This window comes from Prionailurus bengalensis, chromosome C1 (genome assembly GCF_016509475.1).
Source record: "Prionailurus bengalensis isolate Pbe53 chromosome C1, Fcat_Pben_1.1_paternal_pri, whole genome shotgun sequence".
NCBI lineage: Eukaryota > Metazoa > Chordata > Mammalia > Carnivora > Felidae > Prionailurus > Prionailurus bengalensis.
This window is the reverse complement of record NC_057345.1, coordinates 114,377,017-114,398,893: the sequence shown is the minus strand read 5'-3', so window position 1 is coordinate 114,398,893 and position 21,877 is coordinate 114,377,017. Positions and strand designations below refer to the sequence as shown.

General features: G+C 41.2%; 1 protein-coding gene across 2 annotated transcripts in view; it reads left to right on the top strand.

Moving 5' to 3' along the window:
* Positions 1-21,877, top strand: part of CNTNAP5 (contactin associated protein family member 5) — an 804,456-nt gene that overhangs the window by 740,396 nt on the left and 42,183 nt on the right. For both annotated transcript variants that reach the window (XM_043576518.1, XM_043576517.1), the window contains exons 20-21: positions 9,525-9,655; positions 16,943-17,030. In XM_043576518.1, coding sequence (XP_043432453.1) covers positions 9,525-9,655; positions 16,943-17,030 — 219 coding nt within the window. The remainder of the gene's footprint in view (positions 1-9,524; positions 9,656-16,942; positions 17,031-21,877) is intronic.

The window sequence follows — 21,877 nt, the reverse complement described above, 5'->3', positions numbered from 1 at the left end:
AACTCTGGACAACTGAGTTTGGCTTCAGATTGGCCACAGATTGGTGTTTAGGTTTTCTCTAAGAAGTCTGGCTAAGTAGGATTAACATACAGATAGGCCTTCATCCCAAGGTCGTTATTTTTTATATGCTGGGCTCCAAGGCAGAAGTGCAAAGCGTGGCTGGTACCCTGAGGAGAAATTCAGATCACAGGTCAGAGGGAAGATCTGGGTGTAATGACTAATATCTAAATGTACCAACTGCGTTAGACAAGCTACACTTTTCCTTTTATGTAAAATTTGTATAGGCAAATAGTGAACGTGTCATAATTTTTGAGGTACAAAGATGAAATATGAGAAAAATCAGTTTAGACAACCCTAGAGCAAAATAGGCAACTGGTGATAGTTTAATAGTACTGATTATACCCATAACAATAACTAACATTTGTAGCTATAAGGGTGATAATTATTGAAACGATCATGATCAACTCTGAAATAATTGTTTGCATTATATGTGTGTAAGATGGATGAGATAAAAGGAATATTTTTCACTCACCACCAAACCATTCACTCATTCAGTCTATAAAAAAAATTCAATAAATATTCATCGAGCCCCCACTATATGATAGACATTTTTTTTTCTCAGCACTGGGAATACCCCAGGAAAAGATACAGGTAAAGCTCTGTTATCATGAAGTTTATAATTAAATGGACGGTGAAAATCACTAGGCAAATTAAAAAATGCATGACTTAAGAAATGAGCAGGATAGTGACAAGTGCTCTGAAAACTTAGTTATGTGGAAAACCATGCCTTTCCACAATGTCTGACCAAAATCTATATAGGAGATATTTTTACATAGTGACTCAGAATGGGTTTGTATGACTGGAACAATATGTCTCCTATGTATAGTGAATCATGTTCATATTTTCTGTTCTAGACCCTTCCATTTTATTAAATCTATGCCTTTATGGAACTTGCATTCCAGTGCAGGGAAATAGGCAATAAGTAATAAATGTAACAATAAGCAAAATGCTGCAAGGTAATAAGCTCTGTGTGGAGAAGAGCAGGTTAATATCAGGAAGTCAGGAATATGTGTAATTCAGGTGAGGGTCTCACATTTTTTAACATGGCAATCAGAGAAAAACTCTTTAAACAGGTGGTATTTAAGCAAAACCTTAGAGGATTTGGGGGGGGGGCAGGAGGCAGGGGAGCCATGTATATATCCAGAGAAGAACATTCCACACAGAGAGAATAAGGAAAGCAAAGTCCAAGACAGACATATGCTTGCTTGAGAACTTGGAAGGGAAGCATTGTGACTGGACCCCAGTGAGGAGTGATAATGGAGTAGGTGATGAATAAAGAGAGGTAATGAAAGCCTTGGGACCCTATAACCACAACAAAGATATTGCCTTCTACACTGGGTAAGATGGGGGGGCATTTAAGGGCTTCAACCAGGGGAATGATTGCTCTTTTTAATACTGATTTATAGCAACTGATCTGATTTACACTGATATATGCTTTATTTATCACAGGATTGTTCTAAATGCTCTAGTAAGAGTAGTCTATATGGGGCTAAAGCTAGAAGAGGAGTAGTTATGACTCTATTGAAATAAAATGGATAAGGGAGAGAGCCAAACCATAATAGACACTTAAAAACTGAGAATAAACTGAGGGTTGATGGGGGATGGGAGGAAGAGGAGGGTGGGTGATGGGCATTGAGGTAGGCACCTGTTGGGCTGAGCACTGGGTGTTGTATGGAAACCAATTTGACAATAAATTTCATATTTCAAAAAAAGAAACAATCTCGGTGAGAAATGTTGGCTGTTTGGATGAGAGTAGTAATAATGGAATTGGTGGCAAGTAAAGAAACTGATTCAGGATATATTTTGAGGGGGGTGTGTAAAACTATGTCACACCCTACTGGAAATGAGACAAGGAGAGATATCAGGAGTGGTTCCCAGATTTTTTGGCCGAGCACATAAGAGTATAGGCTTGCCGATACTTGAGGTGGAAACATATTTAGTAAAGAGGATCATGAATTCAGCCTTGGGCATATTAAAGTTTTAGGTTATTAGGCATCCAAGTACAGATGTTGAGAAGGTAATTGTAGAGAGGAGATTGCCAGTAAGGGTAGGAGACCAATTTGGAGATAGAAATTTAGAATTCTTCTACATTTAGACAGTATACTGGGCTCATAATGTCCCCCAAATTCACCCCAGAATATGATCTTATATAGAATTAGGGTTGTAGCACATATAATTAGTTAAGATCAAGTCTTGCTGGGTTAGAGTGCATTCTATATCCAATGACCAGTGTACTTATAAAAAGGACGGATATGGATACTCAGAGATGCATGATGACACATAGAGAAAAGAAGGACATGTGACATGACAGTAGAGGCAGAGATTAAAATTATGCAGCTACAAACCAAGGGATGCCAAAAGTTGTCAGGCCCCAAGAGAAACTAGGAAGAGACAGCAAAGAGTTACTTACCCCTAGAGCCTTTAGAGGAAGTACAGAAATGCTGATGCTTTGATTTTAAATTTTAGCCTCCAGAACTATGTGTAACAACAATTCTAGGAAACCAAAAAGATAATATTGGAACCATAACACTGGATGAGATTGTCAAAGCAGTGAGCATTGGTAGAGAAAAGTTCATAGACTGAGCCCTGGGACTTCAACGTTAAGAGGGCGAGGAGAAATAGAGGAATCAGCGAGAGGGAAGATGGCCAGTAAAGAAGGAAGGAAGCTAGGATAGGGAATGTTTTGGAATCTAAGTGAAGAGTTTTACAGAGAAGAAAGTGACTGTAGACAATATCAATGGGAGTTAAAATGGGGATTTTGAGTGGAAAATTGGATTTAACATGAAAATCATTGATGACCTTAGAAATAGAAGTTTTGGTGAAGATACAGGGTTGAAATCTGACTAGAGGGAGTTTAAGAGTAAATGAATGAGAGGAGCTGGAGATAGGAAATATAGATTAAGCCTCAGGAGATTTTTTGTAGACCAGAAGAGAACAGAGAAATATGGCAATGGCTAAAATTAAGAAAGTTGAAGATATTTCTTTTATTTCCTTCCTTCCTTCCTTCCTTCCTTCCTTCCTTCCTTCCTTCCTCCCTCCCTCTCTCCCTTCCTTCCTTCCTTCCTTCCTTCCTTCCTTCCTTCCTCTCTCCCTCCCTCGCTCCCTCTCTCCTTCCTTCCTTCCTTCCTTCCTTCCTTCCTTCCTTCCTTCCTTCCTCCCTCTCTCCCTCCCTTCCTTCCTATCTCCCTCCCCCTTCCTTCCTTCCTTCCTTCCTTCCTTCCTTCCTTCCTTCCATTTCCTCCCTTCCTCAGCCTACCTTCCTCCCTCCCTCTTTCTTTCTTTCTTTCTTTCTTTCTTTCTTTCTTTCAGGAAAAATTCTAATACGAATGAAGTAGTACAGAGAATTAAAGAAAAACTGTAAAGGAAGGAAGGGTTGCCTGAGTGATGTGTTCAAGTACATGAGAAGGATGAGAAGGAATGCATAAAATGATACTAGGTGAGATCATAGATAGTTTGTCTAAGTTAAAGAGAAGAAGGTAAAACATATGGGTTCAGAAATTGACGGGTTAGTGTATATGGTGGCAGGAGGTTGTGGTACTTATTTTCTGGTTACTTTAGTTTTCTTGGCAGAGCGGGGATATCCCCTTAGATTAGGGAAAAAGGCAGAGGTGGAGGCCAGAGGACAGAAGAGAAGACATTAAAGAGCTGTCTGAGCTGCAGATGCACAACTTAGCAAATGCACCGAGACAGAGAGGGCACAAGAAAGACCCACTTGAAGTTGGTGGGGTTGAATCTGAAGTGGCCTACCAGCAGTCTGCATTGTTTGTATTGTCTTCTGTCAGCTAAACCAGGCAGGAGTTGAGAAAAAGTCGGTTGCATTTTAGTAGCTAAAGTTCTGCCAAGCAAATATGTCCATTCAGTAAAGCGTGACCAAGGTAAGTAAGACCATATAGGAAAGTATGATTTACAGTGATGGGCCGTGTAGTTTCAGCTGGGTAAGGAGAGCAGAGAGGACATGAAGAGGTTGAGGAACAATAAGTAGTTGGTGAAATTAGTCTTTCTAGGGATTATGGGAATCCAGGCATTAGAAAAAGGGAGCCAGAAAGGGAGAAGGTTGTATTCAGAAAGTAGGATGCCCGGGTGACAGCTGGTGATGGATTGAAGGAGGGTGTGTTAGCTGAGCTGGAAACAGGTGTGGAGATGCACAGTTTACTTTGTAGAGACCAGATGGCTGCTGATAACTAGGGTGTGCATCATGTATGCAGGGGTGCTGGTGAAGGAACCCAACAAAACAAAGATGACTCCTAAAGCTTTGAAGTGAGCCCCCAGTGGGTGGGTGGTGCCACTGAGTGGGGCAGTGAAAACGGAAGAGAAGCTAATTGGTGACAATGGTCTGGTTAGTAGAGACTAAAGGGTGCAGAGGAAGCCACATAATTCGGGATTGATAGGGATTGATAGGGAATGGAAAAGATTCAACATGTAAAAGAGCTCCTGCTTTCAAAGTGAAATGATAAAGCAAGAAACTGACAATGCTCTGTGGACAGAAATATAAGAATGGACTCCACTGCAGGGGTCCAGTGCCTTCATGGGTTTCTCTTTTGATGTTGAAGATACCACTTTTTGTACATCAGCCCAGTCACATACGTGTCTAAAGCCCTTTATGGGTCCCCTTTTTAGAAGAACAAGTCCAGGTTCTTTGCCTGGACTGTCTCTTTACTGCTCTGTTCCAAGTTCCCACTCAAGGTACAGGATATTAGTTTTTCCATCTTTCAGAATGAGAAAGCTTGGTTGGGTGCAGATCTGCTAAGGTTTTCATCAGCGATGCTGGTCTACAGCTTTACTGTTCCAAGCATGGTAAAATTTAGCCACAGTGCTCTGCTTAATTTCTACAACTGAAATTGTAGAAATGCCTGAGCATGTGAATGCCTGAGCATATCACCTTATTTTTTTTTCCCTAGCTAATTTCTACCTTCCGTCAACAAGCCTCTTTCTCTGAAAAGCTTTCTTACTACCTCAACTCTTTTAACCGTTCATCGTTTTGAATTCACAAAATATGCATTCTGTATTGTCTGCCATATCATTCACTTTTCCCTTTGTGTCACCATCCACTTTCTGTCCATCCACTCATCCATCTACCCGATCACATGCCTTTGGAGTCAGGGTAGTATAGTGGAAGGAACATATACTTTAAAGTTCTATACTCCTGAATTTGAATCTTCTTCTCCTTCTCATTCTCATTATTATTATTATTATTATTATTATTAATTTATGTAGCTGTTTACCTCCCTGAAAATCTATTTCCTAATCTGAGGATTTGATTTAAAAATATCAATATCGTTACTACCGGGTTAAATGTCTAAAACATAGAGGTGCTTAAGAGCAAGCCAGCATGATCTTGTTTTTGCTTTAAACTGGATCAAAAACTTCTTAAAATTTTTTTTTTTTTGCAACGTTTATTTATTTTTGGGACAGAGAGAGACAGAGCATGAACGGGGGAGGGGCAGAGAGAGAGGGAGACACAGAATCGGAAACAGGCTCCAGGCTCTGAGCCATCAGCCCAGAGCCTGACGCGGGGCTCGAACTCACGGACCGCGAGATCGTGACCTGGCTGAAGTCGGACGCTCAACCGACTGCGCCACCCAGGCGCCCCTGGATCAAAAACTTCTTAATGATAGAACTGTAGCATTGTAACTGTTGTTTATTTAAATTCTGACACACAGTAGGCATTGAAAAATTATTAGTTTATAATTTTGTTGAAGTGGTAATAAAATTCTCCAGAGTGGATACTTTGTTCAACAAATGCTTTCTGGAGACTTAAGACAGCAAAACCTGCTTTATACTTTGTAGACACAGGGATGAACAAGCAGCTATTTCTCCTACAGGACCTTAATAAATTCAAGGAGAAAGGCAAAATAATCATGATAAATTGAGTTTGTTTGTTTGTTCGTTTGTTTTATTAAAAGTGAGCACAGTGGCAATATAATAAAATATTTTATCAGTCTTAGGAGTGAGTAGAGACCTGGGTCACCTGAGATGGGTTTTGATGAATTAGGAGGAGCTTACCAGGCAAATAAGGAGTTAGGGGTATGATTCCAACTACAGGAAAAGAAAAACACACAGAGGTAAGAAGGAGCATTATTTGGGGAGATGCTGAGTGTTCAGGTATGATTCAGATGTGGGTAATATATAGGTGATAAAGTTGGAAGGTAAAAATAAAAGGCTTTGTATGTCAGGCCAAGAAGCTGAAATACATCATATAGAATTAAGGAGGCTTGGATTTTTTTTTAATTATTCATCACTTCCATATAACACCCAGTGCTCATCATAACAAGTGCCCTCCTTAATACTCATCATCTATTTAGCCCACCCCCCACCCACCTCCCTCTGACAACCCTTAGTTTATTTGGCTTGGAATTTTTTTTTTTTTTTTAGTTCTAGAGTCACAGAGCAAAATATGCACTATTCCCACTCATGGCTGTGTGGAAGACAGAGAAGGAAGAATGGGAAAGTGGGAACCAGTAAAATAAAAGAAAAAGAAATAATGTTTTTGAATAACTGAGATGCAAGCATCATAACCCAAAGGCTTGGCTCAAGGCATTCAACTAGAAATTTTTTTGGATTTTACAGGTTTGAGTTTCCACTTCATATTTTTTCTATTTTTATGAGAAGGAAATTGTCAAGCAGGATATGAATAATAAAATGTCTTGCTAAATGGTATATGGTATCCTTTGTTGAGTATTAGAGCAGCTTTGAAAATAGGCCCAACAGAGAGACACAGGGAGAAGGTCATGTGAAGATAAAGGACATCAGAGTGACGCATCTACAAGCCAAGGATTGCCAGGATTCACAGAAACTAAGAAGAGGCATAGGAGTATCCTAGCCTCGAGCCTTTGAAGAAATATTTTTAACTTCTAGCCTCCAGAACTATTGTCGAGAGAGAATAAAATGTATGTCGTTCAATAAAAAAGAAAGAGGGGCACCTGGGTAGCTCAGCTGTTTGAGCATCCAACTCTTGATTTCAGCCCAGGTCGTGGTCCCAGGACGGTGGCATTGAACCCTGCATTGGACTCCACACTGAGCATGGAGCCTGCTTAAGATTTTCTCTCTCCCTCTGCCTCTCTCTCTCTCTCTCTGTCTCAAATAAAAAATAAAAAGGAAAGAAAGAAAATAGGTCCAACATCTCCCAAGGAGAGCATGGCTTCTCTCTCCTCAGCCAACTACATCCACATAGATATGTACAGAGCATCTGGCATTGGTCAACTTAATGTCTATACAAATCCAACAGTAAGCTTATCAAACCTATGGGTCTATGGGTATTTGAAGTGTGGGATCCCAAAGGTCAGGACTGCAGAGAAAGAGTGTTCTATGGGCTGTGTCTTATGGGATGCAGAGAACTGATACAAAGCTGTCCAGAATAGATGTGACCAAATCCTGGTACGCCGAGTTGTTACTTTGTAGAGGCTTTCCACTACACTCCTGGAAAACCAAAGAGTTCTGCTGGCCAACATGAGGTTGTGGGTTGAAGGTGGGTGGATTGGGAGAGGACAGTGGCAGCAGCAGCCTAGAGACAGCTTCCCATTCCTACTTCAGCTCAAGAAGCTCCGTATTTTTTTGTTTTCTATAATAGCGTTCACTATCATTTGAATGCAGTGTTCTAATTTGAAACCAATTTGAAAACGACTGGACTAGGCATATAAAACAAATCCAGATGTGTGGGAAAGAAATAGAACCCTAAATACTAACAAGAGACAGAAGGTTCAAGACAGATGGTGGGAATTCAAACCTGAATGAATTCCCTAAAACATCAGAGACTCCGATGCAGAAGGATAAACTAGTGCAGACATTACTACATTCTAGAGGAGGCCTTCAGGAATTATCTAATTCCTTAGGCATGCAACTCTTCTATTCTCCAGATGTTCTCCCAACTCCAAGTCAAGAAATACCAGGGCAAAACAATTTCTAAGAAAAATGCTTTGGTCTCTGATCCTACTGAGAATAAGTACAACCTAAATTTGTACTATTTCAGGGAAGTGATTCCTTTAGATGTAAAAAGTTTCAAGATCCCACTGAATTTTTTGACCTTCTTCCCTCCCTCCCTTCGTTCCTTCATTCGTTCATTCGTTCGTTCGTTCCTTCCTTCCTTCCTTTCTTCCTTCCTTCTTTCCTTCTTTCAAAATTTACTGATTATTTACCATATGCCAGGCACTGGGAAAGTAAGATATGTGCAGATCATCAAGGGGGTTATAGATTTGTAAGAGAGACAAGTAAGAGATAGATAATACAACTCAGTACCTGTTAGAATAGAGATGAACACAGGGCCTATAGGAGCAGAAGAAGGCATTGATTCCATCAAAACTCCTAAGAGGATGAGATGAATATTTGCATGGCTCTGGAAGAACTTGTTGAGGTATTTTAGATATAAACTGGAATGTTGGGGAAGCTTCAGAATACTTTGATAGACAGAGTCACTATGAGATTATTGACATCTAAGGTGGATGGTTGTGAGGCAGGTGTTGGAAAAGATGTATAAAATAGAAGCTATGTTTAAAATGGACAAATGCATCCAGAATATGTATGCAGAATCTGTACATGTGTATGTATTACCCAGACAGTGGGATGGTAAGAGTCCAAATGCCCTCAAGGAATGTGGTATTCACCATCATACCTGACACAGAATTATCTGTCACATGCTGATTTAGTTTATGGGGTTGAATTCAAGATGGAAACACCAGGAGTCTGGAAGGACATGCCACCCAACAGCCTGCAGGTGCACAAGGTGGGCACTTCCCTACCAGAGCCTGGCTGTGGCCCTGTGTCTACACTGCACTACCACTCCTGCTCAACTCCTCTCAGCACCAAATATGCTACTGTTAGAGAACTATTATTCATGTTTAAGGGATAAAAAAGTAAACAGTAATAGTTGAACAGTAATATTTGGAAATATCCGATGGTCAGATCTAAAAGGAGAGAGCAAACCAGGAAATCCAGCATTAGCTTGTAGACTTTGTGATACTGGTGGACTCTGTTGGGTAATGCTTTCATAGGCCAAACTTTTTCTTCTATTCTGGCTTAGATTATTTTACAGTCTGATTTCATATCATGTATTCTGAAATTTCATGAAGGCAATTATGAAGAAAAGGAATTATAGGAAGTAGTAGGAGTTGAAGAGAGAATAGAAAATGAATCCCTGCTATTAAAGTTTTCACAGCCCAATTACAGAATAGACTTGTGACTGTTTTATTTTCCAACCTGGCATTGTGGTTTCTATACACACACACACACACACACACACACACACACACACACATAAATGCACACAAATTTTGCACCTATACTCTGGATTTTCCATGTGGACCCAGATGTTATAGTAATAGCATATGTAATGCCTTTTAAAAATTTGAATAATGAAAAGATTGAGACATAGATCCCTAGAAAACAGTAATGATCAACTAAAAGACAATCTGATCATATTTTTTCATTTTATGGGTCCTATTTTTAATTATAATTTCTAATTTTTTTTCAAGGAAGCTTACAGGTTCGCTATCAGCTAAGCAAGGAAGAGACCCATGTTTTCAATATGGATGCAGAGAATTTTGCCAACCGAAGGTTGCACCACTTGAAGATTAACCGGGAGGGAAGAGAGCTTACCATTCAGGTACCTTACTTCTCTTCTCATTCAGCCAAATATGTTTTGGCTGTTCAATAAAATATTCTGTGCTTCTACCCTGAGCTAAGTGTGAAGCCAAGTCCTGGGGATAGATATCAACCACACTTGGCTCAGCCTTGGACAAACTAGACAAAAGTGAACTACAGTGAGCTCCCCCCCTCCTACCAGCATCCACATCACCTGAGTTCTTGCTACAAATGCAAATTCTTGCGCATTACATCAGATCTACTTAATCAGAAATGTTTTTGCAGGGGAGGTAGCAGGTGATTCTGAAGCCTAATCAGGTTTGATAACCCTGAACTTGAGTATAAGAGGAAGATGCACAGCTGAAGAGGAATCACAAGAGACTGACAAGGGCTGGGATAGAAGTGTGTACAGGTGCTTTGGGAGCATGGAAGAGAACACTGATCTCTTCTGGATATAAGTACCTGTTTCTTAGAGAAAGTTACTCCTAACTCTAGTTAGTTTAGAAGGCAAGGAGGAGTTGCCTAAGTGGAGAAGAGAGAAGGAGGTGGTCATGTGGTGGGTCCACGTGAGCATCGGCAGAGACGTCCAGAAGAGCACAGCATGTGGCAGGCACTCTGGAATTCCTGGGGTCTCATTATAAAGGGCAGCAAGAAGGGGAGGGCACATCACAACAGAGAACATGCAGAGTCCAGATCATCCTGGTCAGAATCGTGTCCTCAGGTGAGCCTTTCCATCTGCCCGCAATCCCCCTTTATTGTTTTAGTCCATCACTCTCTTGATCTCCTAGATGACAATTTTAAAACCTCCTTCTTTCTCCTTATACCCCAACAGTTACAACCCCATCTTCCCTTGTGAAAGATGACTTTCTTTTCTTCTTTCTTGTGAGAAATGTAGCATCCAGAAGAGAATACCCCCGTACACTCTCTCCACCCTATTTACCCACCTCCTGCATAGGTGTCCAGGCACTCTATCTCCCTCATGTGGGTGAATATGAGCAAGCAATGATTCTAGCTCATGCCAGACCCACCACCTGTGGGCCAGGTGTCAGACCCCACTCAAGAACATCACTCCAGCCTTCATATCTTCCCCGCCCTTGTCAACATTTCCCCGTTCTGTTGGATGGCTCCCCAAAACATAAACATGCAAAGATTGCTTGCATTAAGAACATAATTACAATAATAAATAAAATAATAATTTGCATACAACATGATAAGAAAAAACGCTCTCTAGATCGAGGGAGGAAACCTCTGTCTTCTCTGACTTCATATACTGCTCCGTTTCCTCTTTCAGTCTATTGCCCATGTCCTTGGAAATGTCTACCTCCTTGGTCTTCTGAGTTTCCCTTCCTTTTTCTTAAACCTACATCACAGAAGGATTTTTCCCTGTGCTGGAGTCAAATTATACTTCTCAAGACACCAATGGTCATACAGAATCCAGCAATCTTTTCCTGACTTGGCTTCTCGTTGGCATTTGACACGGCAATTGCCTCTGATCTTGACACGCATTCTTACTTGGCTTGTAGGACACAGCTTTCACCTGCTGTTTCTACTGCATCTGATGGTTGCTCCTTCTTTTCTCTTTGTTTGCCCTCCCATCATCATTCAAACTGGAACATCACAGGACTCATTTTCATACTCCTCTTCTTTTCTGTCTACGCTCATTTCATGTCTAATTTCATTCAGACTGACAACTTCAAATGCGCTGGGATGCTGATGAATTAATTCCAAAGGTGTATCTAGCTCTAAACCTTTCCATGAATTCCAGATCTAGCACTGCCTGCTTGGCTATCTATTTGAGTGTCTATTGTGCATCTTGAACATTACTATTTCACGCTAAGTTTCTGAGAATCTTAACCCCAAACACTCACCACATCTCAGTCCGTGGCATAATCTTCCCCATCTCAGTCTGTGGCAGCTCCATGCTTGCAGTTTCCCAGTCTAAACATTATGGTGTCATCTCAGATATCTCTTCTCTCACATGCAACAACATGTTGATCAACAGCGTCTACCCTGCCCCAGCCACTCTCATCTCTCCCTTGGATTATTAGAGTTTACAGTTGCATCTTAATTGACAGATAGGCCCTTGCTTCACTTTTTGTTCCCCTGCAAGCTTTTCTCAACACAGTGGCCAGAGAGTTTGTATTAAAACTTTAGTCTTAGGCCCCTGGGTGGCTCAGTCAGTTGAACATCTGACTTCGGCTCAGGTCATGATCTTGCAATTCGTGAGTTCAAGCCCCGCGTCAGACTCTGTGCTGACAGCTCAGAGCTTGGATGGAGCCTGCTTCGGATTCTGTGTCTCCCTCTCTCTCTGCACCTCCCCTGCTCATGCTCTGTCTCTCTCTCTGTCAAAAATAAATAAACATTAAAATTTTTTTTAAAACTATTCTTAATGACGCCATTTTTGATCACCTTATTTAATATGGACAACCTAGCCCCTTGACTTCTATCCTGCAGTGCTTGAACACTATCTAACATTCAGTATAATTTATTTATCTAATTTTTTGTCCTCTCTCTCTCCCCTAGAGGACAGGGATTTTTCTCTGTTTTCATTACCATAGAACTCCCACTTTGTCAAGCAGGTGCTCAATAAATATTTCTAAATGAAATGAATGAATTCCATAGGGTTTAATGTACTATGTGGGGGAGATCAAATTGACCCTGTGAAGAAGGTTTCCCATAGGATTTTAGTCATGGAATGTAGCATGGTTAGATTTTCATTTTCAGGGGGTTCACTGTGGTCACTGCATGGAAATATACATTTGATTATGAGATAGAGACCAGCCAGAAAGAGATTATGAGGGCCTCAATTAGTGCAGTGGGCAGAACCACAGAGATAAAGATGTGAAAAATAACATCAGTAGCATTGTGTGCCCTTTTGGGTGTGGGCTATGGGAGAAGTCAAGGTTGACTATTAGTTTGCTTGATTGAGTAGAAGTTCAGGAATAATTGGCAAATATATGGTATGAAAACAATCCTTGAGTGATTATAATTTAATGAGTTTACCTTTAGAATTTATTCTTGAAATAGGGGGATACATCTTTGGAGAAAGTTCGGGCTGGGGCAAGATTGGAGGATCAAATGGATGGGAATAAAGATTTCTTGTGTGAATATCTTGACTGGGGTCCTGATGGAACATACGGGCACATTCTGGTGGGCATGTGTATATATGATTCCTTTTTCCTTTTATATTTCCTGTATTTCTTTCCACAAATGAAAGATGCAGACAGGTCAGTGGGAGGACAATAGAAGGTATTTCCTTCTCTTCTCCATCAAGAGGATCTCTACCAATCAGTTTAACAATCAACAATAAGCATGTATTGGTTGATAACATATGGTTCCCAAGACACTGAGGAAGCAGAAAAAACTAGAGCTAGACTTTTTTTGAACTTGGACTCAGTTTATTGATGCAGGAACACAACACACCTGCCTCTCAGTCACCCCCACCCCTCTTGCCCTAGCTAGATCTCTTCTTCCTCCCTGTGTGGAACTCTTCAGTGAAAACAGAAAAAGGTAGGCTCCTACTCATCACCAGTCCTGCCCTTAGGCCATGTGGAGCAGGGTGTAGGCCTTACTCAGAACCTGTTTGAGAGAGAGGGCAGGCGGGCATCACCATACTCCACCAAGCAGAGGCATCCTGTACCTAAAAACAGATTCTTCCATGTCCTCCCAGGCCCTGAGTGGCTATTCCTCCTCTTCTCTTTCTTTGTGATGCCAAGAAGGAGGTCATGGGGACTGGGCCTGAAATTAGGAGCAAGTGTCCCTGGTGATGATTTGAGAATTATAATTTGGCTAGTGTTTTTTTAAGGTATAGGTGCCCACCAGCATGTCCTGGCAGTGGAGGTGAACTTCAGTGTTCTTATTTAAAATGCATCCATGACATTAAACGGATTAAGCCAGCTTACCAAAATGCCAGCTCAACAAGCTGTAAAGAAGGAGGTGCCAGGCGCTTTTGAAATCCAGTAGTTAGTTCCTTCCTTAGAGAGATGAAAATCTCAAGGTCAAGGCGTCGCTACGGGGAGACAAACTTGAGTGTTAAATTCCTGTTCCACCACGTGCATTATGTGATCTTAGACTATAACTCACCTTTCTGAGCTTCAGTCTACTGCTGTACTAAAAAAGAAAAATAAAAACAGGCGGGGGTGGGGTTCAAATGCAACCAAGCTCAGTTTTCATAAAGATTAGATGAAAGAACATAGCTGAAAGACCAAGCATGAAGCCTGGCATGTAGGATGTACTCAGAAAAGGTTGGCTCCATTTTCATCTTTTTCCATCTCACTTAAAACTTGACAAGACCACTGGGTATCCTCAATTCTGAGATCAACAAGGCTCTGTAGTCCAGATGACAAACTTAAGACATCCCACTGTTTTAAAGGACTACAATGCTTCACCCCTTAGGACCTCACCAATTATAATGAAACACAAACACAATGCTAAACTGTAAAATGCACAAAAGGAAGCCTGATGAAATAATGCATTTCCCACTGAATCCCTCAATGATTCCAATAGCCCATATTATAACTGCTGAAGCCCTAAAATAAGTATCTGTGGGGCACCCCTCTTTTTTACGTGTGTGCTTCTGTCCTATGAGTTGGCTGTTTTTCCAATCGGTGACCCAGCAGCTGAACCAGTACTACTGCTCAGGTGCTCACATCCCATGTCAGGGCTGGAGCCCGTCCCCAGCTCTCCATAGTCCACCAGGAGCCCCAGGTATCCTGTGAGCCATCTTCCTTCCTCTCTGAACCTTTACAATTACTCATCTTTTCCGAAAAACCCCTTTGATTGTCATTCACCGCCTCTCCTTCATTAGTCATCTGGTTTAAGTGCTAACCACCAGGTAAGTTCCCCAAAGCAGAACAGCAGGATAGGGAGGACTCATGTACTTGACCAGTGAGCTCTCCCATGTGTGACATCTGGGCATGGGCCTGTCAAGGTTTAGGGACAACTTGCATGGGAAGCTGACCCTGGGGAGCCCGGGGAGGAGGTGAGGGGCAGAAGCAAGGGCAATCTCAGCTCCACCTTCAGTGCTACGAATCTTTCCACCCTTCTCCACTTAGCTGGAAATTCCACCCACTTTAACCTCCTCTCCAACCTGGACAAGAGCACATGAGGGGAGGCCCCCTGCACCTGCTGGAGGGGGCAGTTTTAGCCAGTGGAAGAGGCAGGGGAGAGCTCTGAAGTGGGGCAGGAAGAAAACATTCCTAGAGGCAAGGACTGAATCTGAACCCATGGGTATTATTCAGACTACGGATGGGGACCGTGGGGACTAAAACCCTATGTTGTACCTAAAGGTGAAGGAGCTGCCAGGCAGTGAGAGACATCCTGGTGCTGTGACCGACTCTGTCCTCATAGCTTCAAGATAGAAAAGGGATCAATACAGGATGTTTATTCATTCACTCGGCAAACCTGTGTTAGGAGATACTTTGCCAGTTTCTCTAGTAGGTCCTACAGAAAACGTATATCAGTAAGATGTATGAATTCTCAAAGAGGCAACAGTTTAGGGAGACCAGGAGGGAGAGAGAAGCAGATCATTATAATGCAGCACTTAATTTTTTTTTAATGTTTATTCATTTTTGAGAGACAGAGATAGACAGAATGCAAGCAGGGGTGGGGCAGAGAGCCAGGGAGACACAGCATCCGAAGCAGGCTCCAGGCTCTGCACTGTCAGCACAGAGCCCATTGTTGGGCTCGAACTCACCAGCCGTGAAATCATGACCTGAGCCGAAGTTGGATGCTTAACCGACTGAGCCACCCAGGCGCCCCAATATAATGCAACACTTTAAATGCAAAGTTAGAGGCAGAAAAAAAAAGACACCATGAGGACAGAAAAGAGTGTCAACCGATCTAGCCAAGGCATCAAGGAAAGCTTCCTGGAGGAGGTAGCCTCTGGGAGCACTTAGAACAGTGTTTGGCATATAGTAGATACTCAAACATTTGTTGAATGAGTTTTGTAGAAAGCCAGAAATTAAACAGACAGTGATTGTCTACAATCCCTATCTAGAGAGGGATGGACAAGGAAAGCAAACCCCATAGAGAGTGACAGGTGGGCCACATGACAGTGGGACACTGCTTTGTGACACTGTCTGGCCCTGCCCAAGTTATGGATCTCTAGGACATCATCTCCTCAGTCTGTATAACAGGGGTAATAATGCCTATCTCACGGTATTCTAGGGAGGCATGTATTTTGAAAGCCGCTTCAATATGATGTCTCATACATACCAAGAGTTCAATAAATAGCAAATATGATTCCAGTCTAATTTCACAAATGAAATAGTAATAAAGCATGTAACCATGAGCCACAGTCACAGCCGGTGACTTCTCTCACAGTGGAAACCACCGCAGGACCTAGAGGTTCCTGGAGGAGGGTTCATTTGCGGAGGGATAGTCGTGGCCATGGGATCTGGGAGAATCGAGTACCACCCCTGGGTCAGCTGCTCCCCAAGGGAAGAGCGAGGCTGGGCACACAGCTTGCAGAGGTCTTAGTCTCCTTTTCCTTCCACATGAAACTGTAAGATAAAAAGGATCCTTTGTAGGCACAGCATCATGTGAATGTGCAGCGTAGATCCTGGGAAAACTAGACCAGAAAGGCTGAGAATGTAAGAATGGATGGATAACATTGCCTCAGAATGAGGGGCAGGGAAGGAGATGGAACTGGATTACACAAGGAGAGTCCCCTAAAGGATTATGGTGCAAAACAAGTCCTGGAAATCCCAGTGGTGGCTTTTGTTCACCCCTATGAAGCGGGGTTATGAGGTCTTCCTGTTGGTGGTGACCGTTCAGTGAGTCTCTCCTCCCCATTGTCTAACTTTCTGTCACCCTGAAAGATTTGCTGGGCAAAATCCCGCAGTCCACACTTGAGTGAGACCAAGTCAGAATTATTGTAGCAAAGGGAGCAGTGGTGGCCCTAAAGACCCAATGAGGAGAAAGGGGGAATTGGGGAATGAGTGTGGGCTTTCTGTGTAATGGCAGGCGTGCACAGCACGTTCCCAAGAAGGCTTCATTTGTTTCCTTGTTTGCAACAAAGAACTTGGTGAGAAAATTTCAGTGGGAAGATAAATACCTGTCAAAAGCTGTACAGAATTTCCCAGGGAGAAGACTTGTGTGAAGGCCTTCATTTAACCAAGAGGGAAGAAAAAAAGTATTTTATGTGCATTGTGGGAGAATTAGCGAGACTTTTCTCATCTCCAGAGACAAAAATCCCAAAGAGGGGTCTGCTCAGTGTGTGTTTCCAAACTTTTTGCAGATGGGAGGGTGTTCTGCCCTTTCTGTGCAGACCTCTGCTGATGCACGTTTGTCTTCTGTTTTCCTGCAGGTAGATCAGCACCTGCGACTCAGTTACAACTTTTCCCCAGAAGTCGAATTCAGGGCCATACGGTCACTCACCTTGGGCAAAGTCACAGGTTTGTTTTCTCATCCTTTCTTTTCCAGTGGGCTTCGTTGAAATAAATGAAGAAACAAATAATTTCCATCAGGCAGGTTAGTGATTCAAATCTGGAGCCTCTGGCTCACCATAGGTAAGATCTAGAACCGAGATTTCTGGTAGGGGAGTTGCTCAGGCATATGTGGCAGGGTTGAGAGCTGGCATTTATACCTACTTTATGGAATACTGGGTAAGGCAAAGTAACATAGAAATTAAGTAAGATAATGTTTACTTATGTTCTAATTAATTAATTCTCAATGTTTGTTTTTTACTTATATTTTCTTAATGTTTACTTACCAAAATTAAGGATTTGACCTACCCAATTAGTGGATTGCTCAGATGCTCAGTCCCTTTATTAATTCACCACCAACTGAAAGAGGATTGAAATCTCCTCTCATAATGGTGGATTTTCTTTTGTTTTCTACCGGAAATTCTGTGAAATTTCATCTTCTATGCCTTGAGTGTCTTTATGAGGTGCATGTAAGATTGGAATTTTTATAACTTGATGAACATTTTTTTTCATACTGAGGTGGTCTTTTTAACATTAAGTATCTCTGTGCTTAAATCTACTTTGTCTATTATTAATATAGCTGATTCACTTTTCCTTTAGTTAGTATTTGCATGGCCTGTCCCTTCTCGTGTATTTCCTTTCAATTTTTCTTTCTTTTTTTTCCTTTTTCCTTTTTTTATTAAACTCAAGTATGGTGAACATATAGTATTATATCCCTTACAGGTGACCATTCAGCAATTCTGTACCTTTCTCCGTGCTCATCACGATAAGCATACTCTTAATTTTCCTTTTACTTTAAGCCTCTGTGTGATCGTGTGCAGAGCACAAGGCTGAATTTTGTACTTTATCCAATCTGGCCAGCTTTGTGTTATAAATTGGCAAATGTAAGCTTCTCTACATTTTCGTATGGTTGGATTTGTTTCTGCTTCCTTATTTTCTGTTCATTCAACTTTTTTTTTCTTTTTTTTTTAACGTTTTATTTATTTTTGGGACAGAGAGAGACAGAGCATGAACGGGGGAGGGGCAGAGAGAGAGGGAGACACAGAGTCGAAAACAGGCTCCAGGCTCTTAGCCATGAGCCCAGAGCCTGACGCGGGGCTCGAACTCACGGACCGGGAGATCGTGACCTGGCTGAAGTCGGACGCTCAACCGACTGCGCCACCCAGGCGCCCCACAACTTTTAAGGCATTTCAAATAGGAATGCATTTAACCCCAGAAATGAGTTGCTTGCATAATGGCAGCACCCCTTCCATTGTTGGTAGATTCTTGTTGCAGTCTTTTGGAATGACTCATCAGCCGTCCCAAGTGGATTTATGGGAAGCTGCTAACTCTGAGGCCATCACTGATGAGATGCTAGAGTCCAGAGGCCACTGAGGCCCCAGTCCTGGAGTAGTCCTCCCCAGGAGGCGGGAAAAGATCTCTGAAAAGTGATGGTAGAAGACATGGCATGTAACCATGAGTTTGCTTGCCAATAGAAACAGCTGAAAAAGCATAAAAATGATGCCTTTCTCACTGCAGCCTTCCAAATCCATAAACTTATTTAATTTCCAGAGCATAATATGTGTCCAGAAACCCAAATGCAGTTGGGTCTGAGAAATGTCAATTTTAGTCTGCAAAATGGCAGTCAAAGGAGGCAGTCAACACTGACTGACTTCTAGATTGAATTTTGTTGGTTGTTTGTTTTCTCATTTCCATCCTACCTCCTGTAATAATAATTATTTTATGTAGATACTTTTTTGATTTACCGAGGCAGTCACTATTTGACTTGTTCCTCACTCCTCCAACTTTCTACGTATTAACAGGTTTGATTTCCTTCTTTCTGAAGTACATCCTTATGAATTTATGTTGTAGAAGTGTCCCCTCATCTGATAAAGGACTTTATTTCACCTTTTTTTCTGGGAAGATAATTTTGCTAGACATACAAGTCAATAATAAAGGGCAGTTCCCCTCTGTTATTGAAAGAATTATTTAGGTATGTGATGGAGCCAGCTCACACAAGCTCCTAAGAGCCTGTTAGATACATCTTGTGCCCAATTTTGCATTCAGTGATGTTACAGTTCAGGCTGAAATTGGCTAAACTCAGACTGTTCATGGAAATCAGAAATGCTACAGGGCTTCTCTGCTGCTGGGGAGCAAGTTTTAAACCCTTACCAGCACATCCCTGCAGTCTTCTGTCTTTTACTGTTACTGTTGAAAAGGTGGCTGTCAGTCTGTCCCACCTTTGAAAGTGCTCTGACCACCCTGAGCCCCAACACCCACAAGCTACTTTTAAGATGATCTCTTTTATTTTGGTGTTTTGTAGTTTGATTACCTTGCATCTGGGTGTAGATTTATTATTGTTAAGTATCTCATTCGATGTGTTTGTTTCCTGTTTGTATCTGTTAGGTTCTGGTTCATATGTCCTATTTACCCATATATCTATGGGTTAGTTCTCGGAAGTTCTCAGCATATGAAATTGGGCTTCATTCTTATTCTCTCTCTTCAATTATTTTAGACCTGCACTAGATAAGTCTTTGATTTTCTATCTTCATGTTTCTTACTATACTTTTGTAATAAGTATTATTTTTTGTCTATCTTGAATTCTGGGCAGTGTATTCAATTTTATCTTTAAATTCACTAATTCTTTCTTCATCTCTCCCTAATATCTCATTAAACCCATTCAATGAAACATTTTTCATAAATTATGTCTTTATTTCAAAAAATAATGTTTGTTCTTTTTCAAACATATCTGTTTATTTAGTCTGTTGTTCTCACTCTTTTTTTTGTTCCTATATTTTTGTCTTTAATTATTATGTTAATAACTATTGAACATAGCTCTGTTCAATAGCCAACATATATATATATATATATATATATATATATATATTGCCTCTGGCAATCCCAATATCTGAAGTATGTAGGGGTCTAAATCTGTAATTGTTTTCCTATTTTTTTCATATGATTCCCATTCTCTCATGTGTGTGTGTGTGTGCACATGCATGCATATTTTGTTGAAATTAATGTGTTGGAACCTTGATCAAAAATTGGGAAGCTTTTGTCCAGGCAAGATTTGTATTTTCTTCTGCCAGGTGCCAGAAGGTGTTACCAATTTAGGAATATTTCAAGTTCTCACTTTTTTTTTTTTTCAAAAAAGAGAGTGACTATAAATTTGAGCTGCAGGCCTGAATGGGAGCAAGCCTGTGACTAAAGTATCAGCAGAAATGCTGCTCCTGTTAATATCATAGTAGGTCATGCTACTGTTACTTTTGTTGCTTAGTTTTCAATTGAGAGCCACAGTAGAAATGGGAAGGTTTTATGTGTATTCCCTTTGCTGTGAGGTGATATTCTTTTCTAGTCTACTTGTCACTAAAGCTTCATGTGAGAGTCTCAGGTTCAATGTCTTCACGTGGCAAAGGCTCAAAGCTTAGATGTCTGTTCTTCTTCGGGATGGTGCAGGTATTTTTCCGTGATACAACCCAAATGTTGGTTTATAGCTCACCAACTTGGTTGTGTCCTCCCATCCCCCCAGAACTTAGGATTCTTCTTTGTTCCCCAAGCTCAGTGACATAGTAAAGATATGTTTGTTGGTATTAATGAAGCAGAATTACTTTTTAGAATATCTAGTATGCTACATGTTCTATGCTCCATAAATGTATCTAGAGTCATATAATCCTCACTGCAAACAAATAAGAAGAACCTTGGGAGGAAAGAGAATTAGAGCTGAATGATGACAAAACTCAAGTTGTTTTTCATAGCACCTGATTTGTGCAGTGGAAACTCTGGAAACATCCACGTGTTTAAACAGCATCCCCTCATTAATCTTGTCACCATGTCGGATGTTCCTGTGGTCTTCCTGTCTTTTGAATTAAACCCGTAATACATAAGACTAAAAAGGTGAAACTTCAAATAAAGGTACTAAATCACTGAGGGATACTTTCTCATTTTGTTTTGGATACTTTGTGAGGAAAGATTGGAAAGAGCTTGGTTATGGTTGAAAAATAATACTCAGTAAAGTTTCTTCATTGTGCTAAGTGTTGGACACTCCTGCCTTCTGGTCTCTCTCCCCATCCAAATTGCTATGACAGACCGGACTCCCATTTGACTTCAATGCTTCTGGCCTATGAGAAGTCTCTAGCTGGTGGTGAGGGAGAGGATGTGAACATAAGCTTCATCATTAAGTAAGGACACTAATTGTGGCTATTCTTTGGAATTAAGGCTAATGCATCAGAAAGAGCATGGTGCAGGGGTAGAGGGTATGGGTAGAGATGGTGTGGAAATGGGTAAGTGACAGTGATGACAAATGAAACCCTACTCCACAGTTTTAGAAGAGCCTGGCACTCTGTTGGACATTTTCAACTCTAAAGCAAAGATGTGCAAGCATTTTTCAGAGTAGATACCCAGAGCAAACAAGGTAATAAATCTATTGCCTCAGTTTTCTTTAGTGCCACTAATAGCATTCCATTGTGATACAAGAACAAGTTTGTTTGTTGTTGTTGTTGTTGTTTTCATTTTCTTTCTGTAAGAGGAAGGACCAATTGACCATTCTAGAGGATAATGATTTAGTACATAATCTGTACCGACCGTGGTGCTCCATGGTATGTGCTATATTTATACCATGATGAGTAAAACACTTTCCTGAGAATTCCTGTGATGCAAGAACTAGTCCATGACATTAAAACCTGCATCGCAGGCGCTCACCTCTGGGAAGTCATGGAATGTTGCTAGGTTTATGCCTCAGTTTACTGACACCGTTGGACTTTTAAGGGAGACCTTTTTTTAGCTTGGGTACTATTGCATCAATGGGTTTAAGAGAAATTAACATTAAAAAAGGAAAAACA